Source organism: Botryllus schlosseri, chromosome 2 (genome assembly GCF_051294905.1).
Source record: "Botryllus schlosseri isolate E-star chromosome 2, Bs_hap1, whole genome shotgun sequence".
Classification (NCBI taxonomy): domain Eukaryota; kingdom Metazoa; phylum Chordata; class Ascidiacea; order Stolidobranchia; family Styelidae; genus Botryllus; species Botryllus schlosseri.
In genome coordinates this window covers 29,812,062-29,829,519 of record NC_137237.1, presented here as the reverse complement: position 1 = coordinate 29,829,519, position 17,458 = coordinate 29,812,062, and the positions used below count along the sequence as shown (strand labels likewise).

At 40.4% G+C, this 17,458-nt stretch overlaps 3 protein-coding genes and 1 long non-coding RNA gene across 5 annotated transcripts in view; 3 read left to right on the top strand and 1 right to left on the bottom strand.

Annotated features, from left to right (window-relative positions):
* LOC145457855 (uncharacterized) overlaps positions 1-17,458 on the top strand; it is a 383,081-nt gene that overhangs the window by 62,206 nt on the left and 303,417 nt on the right. The window lies entirely within an intron of this gene.
* Positions 1-17,458, top strand: part of LOC145457620 (putative ATP-dependent RNA helicase DDX17) — a 169,169-nt gene that overhangs the window by 89,296 nt on the left and 62,415 nt on the right. The window lies entirely within an intron of this gene.
* On the top strand, positions 2,793-3,892 carry LOC145434401 (ubiquitin-conjugating enzyme E2 R2-like). The gene is made up of 3 exons (XM_080311753.1): positions 2,793-3,130; positions 3,192-3,416; positions 3,635-3,892. The coding sequence occupies exons 1-3, from the start codon at positions 2,861-2,863 to the stop codon at positions 3,821-3,823; spliced, it is 684 nt and encodes a 227-aa protein (XP_080167879.1). The 5' UTR covers positions 2,793-2,860; the 3' UTR covers positions 3,824-3,892.
* LOC145457511 (sterol regulatory element-binding protein cleavage-activating protein-like) overlaps positions 5,141-17,458 on the bottom strand; it is a 94,403-nt gene continuing 82,085 nt past the window's right edge. The window contains exons 16-29 of the mRNA XM_080335732.1: positions 16,589-16,698; positions 15,559-15,680; positions 14,522-14,750; positions 13,633-13,700; positions 13,109-13,387; positions 10,967-11,083; positions 10,489-10,583; positions 9,250-9,421; positions 8,568-8,689; positions 8,357-8,485; positions 7,802-7,901; positions 7,279-7,388; positions 7,128-7,216; positions 5,141-5,432 (exon numbers count right to left, since the gene is read on the bottom strand). Of these exons, the coding sequence (XP_080191858.1) occupies positions 5,270-5,432; positions 7,128-7,216; positions 7,279-7,388; positions 7,802-7,901; positions 8,357-8,485; positions 8,568-8,689; positions 9,250-9,421; positions 10,489-10,583; positions 10,967-11,083; positions 13,109-13,387; positions 13,633-13,700; positions 14,522-14,750; positions 15,559-15,680; positions 16,589-16,698 (1,905 nt within the window). The 3' untranslated portion in view covers positions 5,141-5,269. The remainder of the gene's footprint in view (positions 5,433-7,127; positions 7,217-7,278; positions 7,389-7,801; positions 7,902-8,356; positions 8,486-8,567; positions 8,690-9,249; positions 9,422-10,488; positions 10,584-10,966; positions 11,084-13,108; positions 13,388-13,632; positions 13,701-14,521; positions 14,751-15,558; positions 15,681-16,588; positions 16,699-17,458) is intronic.

Genomic DNA, 17,458 nt, shown 5'->3' with positions numbered 1-17,458 from the left:
ATGACATTGATAAGTTATAGTCTTACTATGATGTTTATTTCTTAGTTTTGTTGCTACTGCAATAGTCTGACCTCAATGCCCACGCATCTTTAAAGGTTTCATCACTTGCTAAACATCACAGAAAGTCAAAACAGAGATAGCAATATTCGTTTTACCAGCGCTTATCACTTTTAGTGCTGAGCTTGAAAAAAAAAAACTATTCATGCGAGTGTTAGCTATGATCCATCCTCGATGAGTTCAGAAGTATTTTATATTTATATTTTCAATATATGGTAGAAGCGTAGTTAAAGGAAACACGGCTATGATGCTGTCAGCATTGTGTATCCTGGATGCGCAAAGCAAAAGTAGAATCGGCACATCTATTAACAGTTCGTTTCCCAGAATCTCAAATTTCCACCCTTTTGCATGAATCGACACAGGCGACTTTGATCGCTAATTCTGACAAATTGGTTATTGAGGACGACCGTCTTACAAGATCTTGTCAATATATTTTGACACGTAGCCTATATTTAGTTTGTTTTAAATGTACATTTGTATTACCTCCATATTAACACGGTCACTATATAATTAAATAAAATCATTGCGTGTTTGGCTAATACTCTCTGTTTAGTATAGCGCGGCCCGCCAATGTGTTCAGATAATTAATGTGGCCCGCGAGCCAAAAAGTTTGCCCACCCCTGCCCTATCGTCATCTTGACAAACTTTTGCTTGCTTAGCGCGGTAGTTGTGGTTTGCAGTAGGCCTACAATTTCCTGGCACAGTGTTGGTTCTAATCTGAACTGGGACTCTTCAACACTATTTACCGCCGCAAGAGGATTATAGGTCATTATTTAGTTTTCTGTGTTCGACCACAGGAGCTGAATACTGGATCGTGTTGTCGTTGATCAATTGGCTAATAATTACCAGAGGTGGTCAGTAACGAAGTACATCTACTTTTTCGAAGTACTCAAGTAGTTTTCCTCTACTTCTGGTACTTACTCAAGTAGATCTGATTTTCGCTACTTCTACTCCCTAATATTTTGTGATCTACTTACTTACTTTTCGCTATTTTCAGTTTGTCAAGTAGAAGTAGTTCAATCTTCCAATTAGGAAGATAGCCTGAGGAATTTTGGAGCTGTTTTCACGGAGTATTAACATTTAATTTTCATAAAAGTTTAGAAAAGCACAGAATTTTCGTCGCGCTTCGCGCGCAGTGGATACGGAGTTACCAGTATGATTTCACGAAAGTATCGGTGAATATAATTTAGGTGGCGGGTTGGCGTGGTTCCGTTCACACCACATTGTCGGCCTTCACCCATGAACTAATTCATCACAGTATGTATATATGGCTCATCATAACGTTTGAAACTGATGTTTCGCAATCTAGCATGTTCTTGTCATATCGTAATATAGCATATATATGTCCATATTGTGTCCTAATCTGGAAGAGTGTTTTAGTATACCAACTTCGAAACTTTCTGGACTAAAAACATGAAATACATATTCTGCTTTTAGAAGTAGTATTTATCTTTCACTTTCAATTCTCAGTATCATATACTTTGAGTTATAATTAATATCAGTTCTTTTGTCCGAATAACATACATGTTGAAGTATAAAAGCAATTGCAGTAATGCCTTTAAGTTCTGGAAATAAAGCTACACAATATGGCATTTTTACGGTCCACCATATTTTTTATTAACGTTTACTAATCGCGCAAAGTGTTTACACCGTATCCTATACAACTTCTCCATATTGCTCTTCGACTAAACTACAGGCCTTGTAGGGGGATGGCGCCATACCATACTATTTTCCAAAACGCGTTGTTCGAGAAAACAGAGGATCAGTATCGCATTTCCTTATCAATACTATCATTTTCACCCAATGATGTGGACGAATGCTATTGAAAATTGGATACCTGCTGGTATGCATCAATATGAATCAAGCTCGTCACCTATCACATAGCTCAATTTGCACCTTTTTATAATCCATCCAATCAGGATCGTTTTCACAACTACTTACTTACTTGATTACTTTTAAAGTCAGTCAATTCTACTTCTACTTCAAGTAGTTGTTAGGTTGCTCATGAAAGAAGTACTTCTACTTGTACTTGAGTAGATTTTTTCGTCGCTACTTCTACTTCTACTTGAGTAGCTTTCTTGACTACTTTGACCACCTCTGATAATTACTGTTATTGATTACTATGTTGATATTATATAACTGCTTTACATAACGAAAAATCGATGTGTTGGGACTGCATCTTACGTAATAAACATTATTGTCCAGTCCACGCGTCGACATAGCGTTTCGTGGTGTAAGACTCTGTCTCCAAGCGATACTGATGAAATAATTTGCCAACATATTATGAAGGTGCTGTTGCTTTAGCATAAATACAAGGCTTTGATATGTAGGCAGTAGTCCTCAATACAAATAGAAGTCGACCAATATCAACGTATCGTTACATGACCATAACACAATGACACTGCAACACGAGCTTCGACCTTGATGCGGCACCAGGTACCTAGATCTGTAGATGCTATTTAGTATGGATTTGAGTATCCTACGAAAGTACACAAAATAGCAATACACTAAAATATGAATGGCGCTTATTACCAAATCTGGTGATTTCGATTGCAATGCGAAACGCGCGTAATAACTCGATTTCAAAACTATCATATACAATTGTCCCTTGTGATGAGGGCCGAAATTGCCGCGAGTCCAAGATATACGCTTCTTCGAAACTACTAACGCAAAATGAAACACCCCAGATTGTGACGTCACAGGAGCTTAACAGAGTGCCGAAGAATCAGTAACAGCGCGAGTTTTGAGCAATCGATATCAGCCGCGCGCCTCTCGGTTCGTGGTCATCGGTTCTCTATTGGTCATGGCTCTTCCGATGGCTAGTTCTGCTAAGGCTCTGGCCAAGGAACTCAAAAACATCCAGGAGGAACCGGTCGAAGGTTTCAAAATCACGCTGGTCGACGAAAACAACCTGTACGACTGGCAGGTAGCCATCTTCGGTCCTCCGGGCACTCTCTATCAAGGCGGGTATTTCAAAGCGCATTTGAGATTCCCCGGCGATTACCCGTATTCACCGCCCACGTTCCGGTTTCTATCAAATATTTGGCATCCAAATGTTTATTCTAATGGCGAGGTGAGTAAAGTGGCCATGACAATTCGCTTATAAACGAATGCAGCTATCAATCTTGTTTCAGGTATGTATATCGATTCTTCATCCGCCAATCGACGATCCACAAGGCGGGGAATTACCGCAAGAGCGATGGAATCCAACACAAAACGTCCGCACGGTACTTTTGAGCGTGATCTCATTGCTAAATGAGCCAAATACATTCTCGCCCGCCAACGTTGATGCATCAGTGATGTTTAGAGATTGGGTTGACCGAAAAAATGCGAAATACGAAGAGATTGTTAAACAGCAGGTACGCATTTCTCTTTCTGATGTCGATGGAGATGCAGAATACGGGTCACTCTGAACTCTGCACTGCCATGATTATTATTGCCGGTTGCCTAGCAATGCGAAAGTTATTCCCGCAAGTTGTCGCAAGTGATTAAGTTGTGCGTCTGAAGTCTGATTGCCAAACGCGTCTTGACGACATAGCCTACTGTAAATTACGACCTATAATATCTGTGATTTCAGGTTCACGACAGTCAAAAAGAAGCTTTGAGAGACGGCGTTACCGTACCTTCAACAGTCGAGGAATATTGCGTGAGAACGAAAATTCCGACTCGCGAAGAAGCTACCATCGAAATGGAAGATTTCTTCGACGAGGATATGGATTGTACGGAAGAAGATGATGATTTACAGGACGACCAGGACACCGATTAAATCAAATAATTTTTTCTGGGATTTCCTTTTATTTCTGTCAACCTCAATTAAACTCTCTTTGTCGCGAAAGTTAGTGGCGTCGGTACATGCTACTGCACAAGCTATATACACGCCGCGCTAGTGCGGATGAATTCGACATAGAATATCCAGATAAGAACATAATCGTCAGAAAATATCTTTATCTGAACAAGACACACACAATGTACAATACGATGTAATAAACAGGTAGGAGGATGCCGAACGACTAGTTGCAATTGCGGTCTCTTAAACTGCCATCCACCTCGGCCTGATCGATGTCGCACTTCTTTCTTCGGTGTTTGTCTCCATTCCGCGGTTCTTTGTTGCTCTTTCCATTTCTTGTAAGCAAGCTCTTTCATCGGGTCTGTTCTGCTTTTTTTTTTATAGCTGCAAGAACAGTGACGCAGGGGAAGGGGGGCCCATAATGACCTTCGTCGCGGAATCGTAGCCCGGCTGCCCGGGCGGCGGGCGCGATTAAAGTCACCACTACACGCTATCTCCCCTGAAGAGAGAAAAGAATATTCGATAACTCGGATTGGGTATATAAAAGAGTCCCTGAATTTTCAAATAATGCTGGGTGCTGGAACAAGCTTCGTTACTCTCTTTCTTTGGCACAATCTTCTGAATCGGAGTGATGATATAATTCCGTACTCAGTCGCCAAGTAAATATGCGAGCCCAGGCATAGGATGTGACTTACGCGTATAGCATAAGTTCGTCTACTTCGAATCTTCATTCGGAACAACTGATTTTTTAGCAGATTTTTCGGTAGTAAGTTAGTACTTGCTAGCTTCGCTTCGAAGTCGCCGCCAACGAAGAGCGTGGCCGGTAATCATGAGGAAATGCACCATAGGCAGGTCAAAACTACATTCAAAACTTTAGGTATCGAACGTGAAGGTTGGACAGTACTGATCAGCAATATCGATGGTGGACGATTTTTATATTCGACTTCAGCAAGAATGGCTGATATCGCGGCATGAAGAGCTTTGGGTCTACTCGTTTACAGCCACATCACAGAGCAGGAATATTGTAGTCTCATAGCATGGGCAATTGTTTCATTCACAAATTGACTGCTGAATCCTAACAACTTCCACGCACGGTATCAGCGAAGCCTGATCAGCAGACCAGGATGTGCGTGCGCGTGTATACTGCACGGACGTGAATTCAACCTGAGAAGTTTTGTCAATTATGTCAGAAACGAAACTATATGGCCATATGCCAGGAATCCTTATTGGCATCGTTGTAAGACTTTCCTCGCAAACCCTGGCGGCCTCAAACCGGTGCCGTCAAAACACAGACAATTACGAAATTCATTTTAATACACAAAGTTGCATATAACAAGCAGCAAAAATAAAGTAGGAAATTTCGAATAAATAACAACGGGGACCCGTACGTAAATACCAAAAAGCTTAACAAGGAATTCCATTTACTCAATCGACTTTCTCCAACACCGAAGGGAAACTGACGATTTGCAGTGCCTTGCCCGTGTCGCAAGCGACTGCTAAATTTGCGACAGGCACCAGTTTGGTGACCCGCGAAGTCAGTCCCGATGTGTCTTCGGACAGTTTGATCCTACGCACCAGCTCGCCGTTCCTAGTAAGAAAAAGCGGCGGTGATTTATAACAGATAACGGAGTACATCTAGTTTCAGGGGAATGCTCATGCGAGTTTTCGTCTACCGGTAACTGCAATCTTCAATGAAGCGCATTGTTGGTAATGCTCTACTGATCTATAACGACTACATTGATGTTATTTCGTAACCCGACATTGTTGCGTCATAATTAGCCATTTCACTACGAATTCAACTTGTATATTTACTTTACCGTGCCCGTAACTCTAGATAGGAAGTAAGCCTTCACGAAAAGTGTTCTTCACATATCAGTTGCACACCCGTCTCTATCCACTTGAATAAATTCATAATGATATAAACCCGATTATTTTAGACTGACACTCGTCAGCAACTAGTAGTGATTGCAAATAAATGCAGTTAGTATAAGTTGATTTTTTCAAATATCTGCCAACAATTAGAAATTCTAGTTGACACAGTTCATGTATCTGACCAATCTACGAAATATATCAGCTATAACGATATCAGCTCAAAATCACGACCTTTCTACCGGCAGGCGAAAAAAAACTGAATGTGACTGCGGGCCGCAAATTTGGGACATAGTTTTCTTGTAGTGAATTCGGCAATGGGCAGCCTCATATTGCTAATCCCAACCTACCCCGGCCTAATCCTAACCTGTACCCTAGCCCTTACTCCTTAGAACCAGAAGCTATTAATACATACATACCAAGTGCCATCATAGGCTTATATCACAATTTACCGGCTTATTTGGTGAAACATTCATTTTCGAATTTATCAATTCAATATTTATGCATCGCTTTCATTATAATAATAGTTATCACATTACTAATGCCAAATTGACCAATTGCCGAATTCACTGGTCAGCTCTTGTAGTTGTATGCACAACGATAGATAATAATAATAATTTGAAACAATTCATCAATAGAAAGGATGACGGTATTGCATGCAATTTTATTAAGCTGGCCTACATCACAACCGTGAGCAGTATTATCAATATGGCATTTCACAAAAATTCATCCCAATCAAGTTTGACGACAGTATACACGTACCGCAATTTGCACATTGCACCATTTCGGGGCCCTTAGTCCATGTTATATTGTTGTACAAACCCTACAGCTGAGCCTATGCATGTACACGCAAGCTTCTTATGTGAGCCACCACATAGCCTGCCAAGTCCATTATTAGTGACTCCCACAGACATAGAAATTGCTTACTCTTCAATGCAGTTTGTGACAGCTCAGAAGTCCCGAATGGGATATCTCAGACGTAACTAAACTAAAAGTTTCGCGAGCTGAATAATTTTTTCTGCGGGCCTCGTGTTGCCTATTACTGCTCTGCGATATCGCGCGTCTGTGATCACGACCTGGGAATCGAAATCACGGTCACCAGTTTCAGATTTTGGGGGTTAGACTATAAATTTGGACACATTCGCTAACCGCAGAGTTGGTGTCGTAGATATTATGACTCAGTTATCTAAATTCTGTTGTGTGCACATGAGTTCCAATGCAAATAGAAATCCTGAATTCATTTTGTATTATGCTCAAACTCAAGTCGATATACGATAGTAGCTTGAATTGTTTTAGGAACGCGAATAAACATTCCACAATATTCACAAATTCAATGTATAAATAAAATTAAAAATCTATTCTCATCTCTGCTACAGTGCAAGTAGACCTACTAAGCTAATAAAAGATACATTACCTCAAGTCCCACAGCATAACATGCCCGGAACCGCCGGTGACGCACCAGGAATTTCCCAACAGACACATGTCCACCGAACAACCGGGATCCTACAAAAAAGCAAAATCAGACTTGACGTTACTGTTCAAGGAAAGACATGACAGACACTCACCAAACACCGGACGTGAAGCAGGACGCCTGCCCGCGTCCAAATACATAACTGATCGTCTTGTGCAATTGAAACTATGTGTGTATCCGTGCATTGTATCGAGGTGACCTCAGCTGTAAAATAACCACAAGCCGATACAATACACTTTCAATTAGAATTCGAGACGTGTAATGCACATACAGAGGTTTGCTTGTGGGATATGGCTGTTACAGAGATACAGACCGTTGCCGAGTACTTCAACATTAGCTTTGATCACTCTACTTGCAATGCTTCCTCCGGTGAAGTTAAAATTAGAACCTACTGACATCAAAATATACCGAAAACATTGTCGTATAACATATTTTGCAGAGATTTTCTGCCGACACACAGATGTGCTTAAAGTTTCTACTCATTTACCAGCCGAAGTAGGAAATAAAGATCTAAAAAGTGTAAGTAATTCCAAAGAGTAGATTTGGGTGATACGTCGCAAACTTTTAGTAGCCGTGGCTACTTCAGAAATTTAGACTCATAAACGAATTCATCCAACCTTTGTGATCATCCAGCATGTGAAGACATCTCCCGGAAAGCAAGTCCCAAAGTCGTATCGTGCCGTCCGACGAGCCGCTGGCAGCCCACGCTATTGGACTCTGCAACAAAACAGAAAACCCGGTTACGAAAAAGACACAGTTTCAACATTGAGACAGACAGAGAGAAAGAGAATTTATTTTGTCAGTCATGATACACAGGAGGCGGTGCTGAAAAACATTCAAGTCGTGAACTAAGATCCTTTTTCAACGCCCAAACTGACATTAGATAAAATTGACTGGGGTCTTCTAAATTTGAATGCGATATCATCAAATTTCTTCCGTCATTCAAGTAGGAAAGTGAAACAAGCAATGAAACAAACATGAAATAAGAGAGAGCAACACTAAACGAAAGAAACAGGAAACGGATTCCATTCTTGACAGCGTGCAGCAGACAAAAACAATTTAATTAAGTACACAGCGCTGATATTGTGTAGCATATGAACCAAAACTTCATTGACTCAAAATATACTTAGTAACATCTCTATGATGATATGATACATTCTTACAGGCCGTACCCGGTTTAAAAACAGAGCGGACACCGGTGCTTTGTGTCCGTAGAGTGTGAAGAGGCAGTGGGCGTCTTGAATCGTGAAGACTTTCAGCGTATGATCGAAACTGCCCGTTACAACTCTCCCAATCGCCATCTAAACGAGAGGAAGATAAATATTTGGAGATTAGCGCATTCACTCTTTCCATATAAGGATTATGCTGTATGCTCAAGCTCACCTTGAATGCTGTGATTGGTTGTTGGTGCGCGCTTTTAACAGTGTTTATTAACTGAAGGGTGAGTACGTCACCCGACGAGACGTCTTCGATGCAATTGGAAACGTGTCTCGTTCGGACGGGACCTAAACAGAACGTAGCGTGAATTACCGATATCATCCAGCAAGCACAACACAGTGGAGATGTGCAAGGTTTTGGTTGCAAACAGGACAGCAACCCGGCATTTTTTTAGCTTTGCATACCGAGGCCTGTTCCAAATCTCCATATTGTGGCATCATCAATGGGTATTGTGATTTGGCAAAATAAGATGACTCTGGAATCATACTGAGCTTTGATATCGTAATTGTTGGCAAATAGAACTCTGCTCTTCCCACAAAGACAGACTACACGAATCTGCAATTAGGTACATTCTACCAAAACAACCATTATATTTATAAATTCAATTATGGCATAATACAATAAGTCATGTCAAATAATAAGACAACAAGACGGCAATGACCATTTTTTCATTTGTTTGTTTGTTTTCTTCTTTGCGTCAAAATTCTCAACATCCTTCATGGCAAACATCAAGGCAAGGCTGCGGTAGAATTAGAAAATTATTATCAAAGGAAAGGAGCCATATATGGTCTGCCTTGAGCAGAATTTGGATCTAGACACGACACTGAAGTTTATACTGCGTACGCACCTCTGTACTGCACTGTGTTCGAATGGAATGACGTGGCCTCCATTTCGAAGAAGTCCAAGCTACCGTTGACGCGGGCGGCCACAATTTTCTTCTCTTCCGCCACCAGCCCGACGACGCCTTCCTTGCCCACGTCGTGGGCGCATTTCAGAACTCCGGACTTGCCGTCCCAAACCTACGGACAAGAGAACGTGATCCTCGTCAGTTGCCGACCTCGTCGAAAGTCAGCCATGGATTTTGATCAAGAATGAACTGAGCTAGTGGATACAACCTGGATTTTGATGGTATTACGATTTACCTCAATATGAAGGAAAGAGAGATTAACATGGATGTAGCATGATTTGTACCATTAGTTTGACTCGGGTTCCCAACACTGACCTCCGCTCGAGGAAAGATTCGGATCGAATAAAAACCAGATTCGCAAATTTCAATTGGACTCGGCTTTAGTATTTTACAGTCACAGTTTCGGCATGACTATTTACAAAGAGTGAAAATCCAAGTATACCTAAAACACAATCGAAATTTATAACTTTGATTATATTTTCAATTATAATCCATGCTCAGAATCGAAGTCTTTCAAATCTGTATGCGAAATGGACATTGACTTCTATCCGGAAATAATGGGCATCGGCTGTGGATTTCCAACAGCAGCATGATGCCCAGAAACACAACATTACTCACTTCCTCAGGGAAACTTAGTCAATATGGATGATGTTACTCAACTGGATATATTGCTTACACGACCACTTTCGTCGCAGTAATTTTGTCCAACTCAAAATGGCCTGTCATGTGACATTTTATCAAGAGTTAACGACATTGTAACAGAGATTCTAAACGAAAACCAACTTGGCAAAATAGGATCTCGCAATACATGGGACACTAGATGAAGTCATCTGTACCAGTAGCTATGTGAAAGTCATAACAAAGACAACGCATGAAAATCAAATTATACAATACACGGAACAACGCTGGCAGACAACTAGATGTGGAGCTAAGTGCTTGAAATATCATTTCATGCTCAGATAAACATACTGATTTTTCAAGGCAGTCAATTTTGAAGCTGGATTTTTATTTCAAAATGACATATCTAACAAACTCGAATTTCTGTGCCAAGTTTGAACAAACTTCAGGAATTTCCAGACTTGGATTTGGACACGAGGCGAAATGAATACTGGATAGGGAACAAATGCACCGTTATCTGCTTGTCACACATCTATCTATAGATTCAAAACTGGAAAATACCTCAATTCTTCCGTTCTCGCATCCTGTAATGATAAAGTCTTGCAGACCGACCATGCACCATACCGACGGGCCACTTTCCACATCAGCCGGAGAGCCTAAGAAAAATTGAAGACTGAGATTGAGAATTTGAACATGCAATGAATGTATGCCTGATATTGCGATACTTCCGTTGCGTCAAGAAAATCGTAATAAGGTGAATGGTGACTGATGTCTCTAAAAACGTTCGTCTACTTTGATATGGAAGATTTGAGATGCAAGCAAATGTCCTAAACCTGCTTTTGCATCACTACCTTGGCAAAGACATCTCCTGATTTGGATTTGAGCACACGAATTTGCAGAATTTGGCCGGATTTAGATTTAAGATTTCTGCTGATTTGAATTAGGCCATTGCAATAATTCAATGTTTGGCCTGTAAATAGCCCAGATACTGCGAGGTTACTTACCGCTTCATGTTGCAAAGAATCAAACGAATCCTCACCTGGCGAGCTACTTTGACTTCCCGGGAATGACATCGGAGACAGTTGCCCGACATCACTGCCCCAAGCCTCCAACATAGCGGACTCATCCAAAGCTTCGCTGCTCAAGTTACTTAAACCTGCGTAACGAAAGAAAACTACAGACACATTTGATATTAGCATTCAAGGTTGCATAAAAGGTAGGCCCACGTATGCTGCATATACTTGAATATTGAAAGTAGTACATCCCAATATGCTCAAATATTCGGCTCGGTTGGAAGACTGATACTCAATTTGGAATCGAATCACTTGAAATACCGTAAACCGGGGTAACTTTGGACAATTTTCAACAATTCCGCTTTGTATCTTGGAAATGCTAGGGTGTAGGAGAGGCAAGTTTTGTGTTTTTCAGGGGTCATGGAGCAAAGATTAGAATTACCTAGTCCAAAATCTTCATGGTCATAAATAAGTACCTTATTTTTGTAAATTATCCGTGTCCAAAGTTACCCTGCATGTGCGGTAACTTTGGACAATGTATTTTCTTGTATGCCTTTACACTCTATTGTTTATGAAACCTCGTAAATGAGGCTTATTTGGTAAGAGTTGATGAGAGCATTGGCTAAAACTGAAACAAAATAGTATATGTCTGGCCTATTGCATGATTTTTACCTAATCCTCCCCCCCAAAAAAATAAAAAAATAAAAATAGGTAGTTTATGAAGGCTAATGCCCCCTTATTCATCCCTTATCTCAATTTTCCCTCATGCCTTCACCAATTGGGACTTATAAATAACGTATGGTGATAAGGGGTATCCCATTGGCAGTGTCAGCAATCTACAGCAAACATTAAGCATGTTACCGTGATTTATTGCCGATTTCAAATACATTACTGTTCTTCAAAAGATACACTTTCCCTTTCCTATGTCTTCTGATGTATACATTTGTCGTAATTTACGATATCCCATTTTCAGCAGGCACATCTTTAGGAGTATGTGATAAGTTTTTGTAGTAGCTTACATCCGATTACAATCTCTCAGATCATTGACTACCCATTTTTTCATATTTTTGCAAACTCTTAATTTATTAACCTTCTCATTCCATTTTAAGAAACCGTCAGGCTGGTCATAAGGAATATAGTTGTCGATACACTTGACACAGATGAAGCAGCCACTTTCCAGAGTTCTAAATATCACATTTTTCACTGTCCAAAGTTACCCCGTTCTGATAAAATTTGATGGGGTAACTTTGGACATCACATTTTCTTGTATTGATCTAAGGGTGAACCCACTGAGAATTTTGCCATGGATTAAGACTACTTAAAGGTATGTCCTGCCAAGTTTTGAATCTATGAATCACATGCTATCTATGTTTGGTTGTAAGAAGTTTAATGGCCATCAATTTTGATGAAATTGACCCCCGCCATTAATTTATCAATGTTGGGTCACGTTTAACTGGTAGTGAAATGAATCCACCTATTATTGAGACTACTTGTGGTACTCTTGCCTCATGAAAAAGAATTGGACATCCAGCGGCAACCCTTTTCCATCAATAACCATTTAAATCTTTTACTGCTTAGTGTCCAAAGTTACCCTTAAGTCCAAAGTTACCCCGGTTTACGGTACTTGATTTGATCCCCGCAAATTTCCAGCAAATACCATCCTAACTCTGCAACACCACAGTAACGTATAAAACTTTGGTTGTCTTTTAAAATAATCATGGCACAGTACAGTTTAAACAGTGGTTCTCAAAGTTGGCGATATTGTCCTGAAGGCAAAACCATCAAAGAGGAAGATAGGGGCGAAAATGTTGGAATTCTCGATACGTTGAATTGATGGATGTTGATCGAAAAGCGACTCAGCCAAGCCCAGGAAAAATGACAAGAAAGAATAAAATCGGAGAAATTTGCTTTACATTACAACAATCGGACTCATTTATGAATTCTCGCAACTTCCAAAAACTACTTCACTGGACAATGCATGCAAAAGTTCGTATTTCAGAATAAAAAGATCAGTTAAGGTAGAAGTATTCTACAAAGTTATTAATGATATCAAGCTTTTCATGGGCAGTGAAGATATTCGAGTTTGATAAGGGTGTGATGAGACATAGAAGTTTATGAACCCTTGGTTTAAAAGAACACATAACCACACGGGCTTTGAAGCCTCATACCTGGCGAATACGGCGAGCTAGCCGGATGCAAAGTGTTGAAGTCCTTCAAAAGCCCTTTGTGAAACTCCGAAAGGGATAACTGCGACACCACCGCGGGATCTTGCAATGCCCCGACGCTGGACGATATCGCGATAGAAGGCTGAGAGTAGCTCCTACACCGGTGCCACGCAGTAGGGCTCTCGAGAATCGCGTCCATGCGAAAGTATTTCGCCAAACCGCCGAGACTGGAAACGCCCGACGAAGGGGCCACTTGGCTAGTGTAGCTGTCCCGTAGGATGCCTGCGGAATGCAACCGCGCTTGAAAAGGCAACTAGGTAAGCGCGCTACAGGGGAAGGCTTGGTTAAAATAGTCAACGATACTACGGCAGCAGACGGAAAGTGTTTTATCTTCTCTGCAGTATAACCTACCAGTAAGAACAAGACGTTTGAGAATCTACAGAACCATTAATGATGTTTTGAAAGTAATTTACTTAATAAGGTAACCAAGTATGACACGGTAGATTTGCCAGTGAACAGCCCCCTACCTTCAAAGTCGTATCCGGCAGAGCCTTGGTCGTATCCACGCTGCAGGTATTCCTCCTCTGTAAGCAGGCTGGAATATAAAACAGAGATAGGCGTTTGTTTGGATATGAAAACAGATCTGACGACTCGGGACAAATTTAAATATGATATTTATTGTCGGATTTCTGTGAATATGATTCAGGTTTAGAACACTGTGTTTGAATTGAAAATTGCCATTGAAAGCCTGGAGCATGATCGTTGTCTCAAGATATCATATCCCTCAATATCTAGTAGCCTAGTATAAAATTGGATGATATGAGTAGGTGATGAACTATCGGGGATCTTTCAAGTCAAACTTGTAAAATTCGTTTTACCAATCGTACGATGGTGATCAAGAAGATGTGTAGAAAATGCAGCTAATCCTGAACAAGTTTGTCTTTTGAAAGTCCGTTGGCGTCACTCATCAATGACGGGGGTTTATGTAATAATTTTCGTTAATTATAGCAAACACCACAGTATTTTGTTTGCCGCCACAAGAAGCATACTGGATCACGTGCAGTGAAGAATAGATTTCATTTCGTTATAATTTCATCACTCACGCCGATGGGATCTAAAACACACAGTGTTTTATATGTGGGAAGGTTGCCAATGATTTGTTCGAACTAGTTCACGGAGGGAGTACACACAAATCCCCCTATAAATTTATGGGTCGGTGCTGAAAGAAGTTTAAGAACCCATCATCTATACACAGTAATTCATCTTTCATCAATTTCTCTATTTACTTTTATAGTATAAATTGCTAGTATGATGGATTGTATAATTTTCTTTGCTGGAACACTAGTAGCCTGACCCGAGTTCCTGAACTTATAACTTTACGATACACTGGCCTATCGTTACACAGCAGACAATCACCTTGAAAATGACGTATCACGCCGTCTTCTCAATTTTGTACTTTCCGCTTGACCCGCGAAATCGGTGTTGATGCTGTACGAGTAGTCCATCTCGGCACCCAGCGGAGAGTGACTTCCTTTGACAGACTGGGGTCGAAGTTCGGACGACGACGGGATGTTTATAACGCCGGAACTGCTCCTTTGATGAGCCGATCTCGATAATTCGTGCCAAGATTTCTGTCGCGAATGACCTTGACAAAAAATACATCCTATATCTGTTATCATCCGGAATAACATGGCGCCGATTTGGAATGCACAAGATATTATGAAGATAACATTGCAAAACATTCATTTCAACTCTGCCAGGCAACTGTATTTTTGATGCTTTTCAGTTTCAATTGACTTCATTTCTCAGTGCACATCAGTTTGCTCAAGTCCTTTATACTTGACAAAATACAAACCCGACATGATGGGCTTGAAGATATTCGCATATTATGATTAGAGTCCGACTGATATCGGAATTTTTAGGCGACTGAACGCACGGAGCCAAAACTTTCTGCTGATATCGAATGTGACATACTGTGATTGGACATTTTAATTAGCGGGCAGCAATGTGCAGATTATCTCCCTTATAAACTTCATTTATTTATTATCCAAATCCAGCTCACTTGGAAACTAGTAGGCTACTTCAAGTCAAACAACCAAGAGGTGTACATATAGTTGGAGAAATAGCACTTTTCACCAAGAAGTGAACACTAGTACGGCCCACACAAATCAATCCAAGAGTACCGTACTGAAGGCCCTCTCACTGGAACGCTTGTAGGAGTGATGACGTCATTGGACAGGCCAGTACCAACATTTTAACAGACACAGATATCAGTCGAGCCAATGACTATTATTATCACCTTGAAGTCACCGTGAGTAAATTTCAAGATGGCTGAGATATGTGAACTCATATAGGCCTACATTAATAACTGACATCGCAAATGTAGAAATTGCTACCATTTCTGAGAATAATATTGCAATAAGTCGATTCCCCTTCTGCCAAATCTACTATACCTTTCGTAATCTGGGTAGCGTGTGGCGAAAAATATTTGTCGCTTTCTTGATAACCGACAGGGGTTGGCTTTGCATCGATGGCACCTTCTGCGGGGTCACGTTTAGGCGGGGGCACGTTCACCCTGCGTACACCAAAGAGTTTGATCAATTGGTGTTTACAGGTAGAATATTGACAGATGTTTCAATGGAACGGAACTGTGTGCTGGGACAACAAAATAATATTTTCAAAAAATTAGAGGTACTTCGTTACTGACCACCTCTGGATATAAAATTGTTTGACGGTTGAAGTAACAGGACTTCTGAAATAATTAGGATTGGATAGGAATACAATATTGCTTTCAGGGCTGCATTCATTGCAGAAGAATTAATGAACTCGAAGACTTTTCGTGTGCCCCTTATCAAGAGTTAATGGCACAATAGCAAGCATATTAAAATAATTTAAAAATAAAACCAAATCGGCAAAGAATAATGTAGCAATGTAATAATAACAAGGAATGCCAGGCAAAGTCAGCTGTACTGGTAGCCATAACAAAGAGACGAGAGAAAAACAAATTATACAATACACGGAAGACGTTACATAGACAATTAGTGGTATATATTGATGGAAAATTTTAAGATTGTATAAAAACTCCTTCTGCCAGGCATAAATAAGGATTTGTAATTTTATGATAAACTCTTGATAAGGGGAACACAAAAAGTCTAATAACTTCTACTGCAATGAATGTCACGGTTCTGAAAGCAAAATTCAAGTTTAGTACCGCCAATCACATATCCAGAATACCATATAGACGCACACACAATTCATCGGCACTTGGTTGGAGGGCTACAAAAATGACAATTAATGATGCTTTAACAGCAAAAATCTGAAATAATAGACCAATATCGGGTATTGGGGATTAGTGTGATACGATGAACGTTACCTATACAAGATATACAGGCAAAAATCAGATATGGGTCAGGAGAAATCTCCTGTCATTACAGTAATTTTTTTCGTAGAATTATCTATGTAACAGATCGCACTATCACTCACCGCCTGATAACGCAGTTACAGGTGCCGGTATGGATGTCCCAAACTCTGATTTCGCCGCTGAGGTCGGTAGAAGCCAGCAGGTTATAGTCGCAGGTAATGCAATCGACAACCTGTAAACCAGATATATCGCGAATAAGCCGCTTAACAATCAATACAGAAAAAGAGTACTATATGTTGAAACTTAAATTCCGCTGGGTGCCTATCAATATCAGCTGCAGAGAGAGCAGATTTGTTGTTTTCAAAGGAAAATCCAGTATTTAGGGCAGAGATAATTAAGTTTTATGCGCTGCGATCAACCGGTTTTGCTTAATCCTGGGTTGATAAATCCTGATGAACGCGATAATAGACTTTATTGCTAATCCAACTTTATCTTTAGTATCTCCTCTCCGCCCTTAGAGTTAAATCCAAGTGGATAAGCAAAATTCACATTGTATCATGTTCGAATTCCACTCAAGCCCATTCAAAATGCAACAATGACCAAAATTGCTGCATGATAACTGGAAAATTAATAGAAATGCCATATCCAATCCAAACTTCCAATAGAAATCTAGTTTCAAGAAATCACTTACCTAAACTCATAGTACCATAATATAGGTGTCCGAATGCAATGTTATTTCCTTTTTTTATCAAACCACAAACCCATATTGTTTGTTGTATAGCCTACTTGCATACATCGCTACTATGCCGTCATTTCAACATATTTAAACAAGACATGGTAATCGCAGACATGAAAGACTTTTGTTTCAACAATTACAAAACCATTGGACTAATATTGGCTGTAAATACTCGTCGTGACCTGAAAGTGTTGCTAAAACTTCGGATGGTGCTTTATCTTAACATACGTTCGTTGACCCCGCGGTAGGTGTAGGC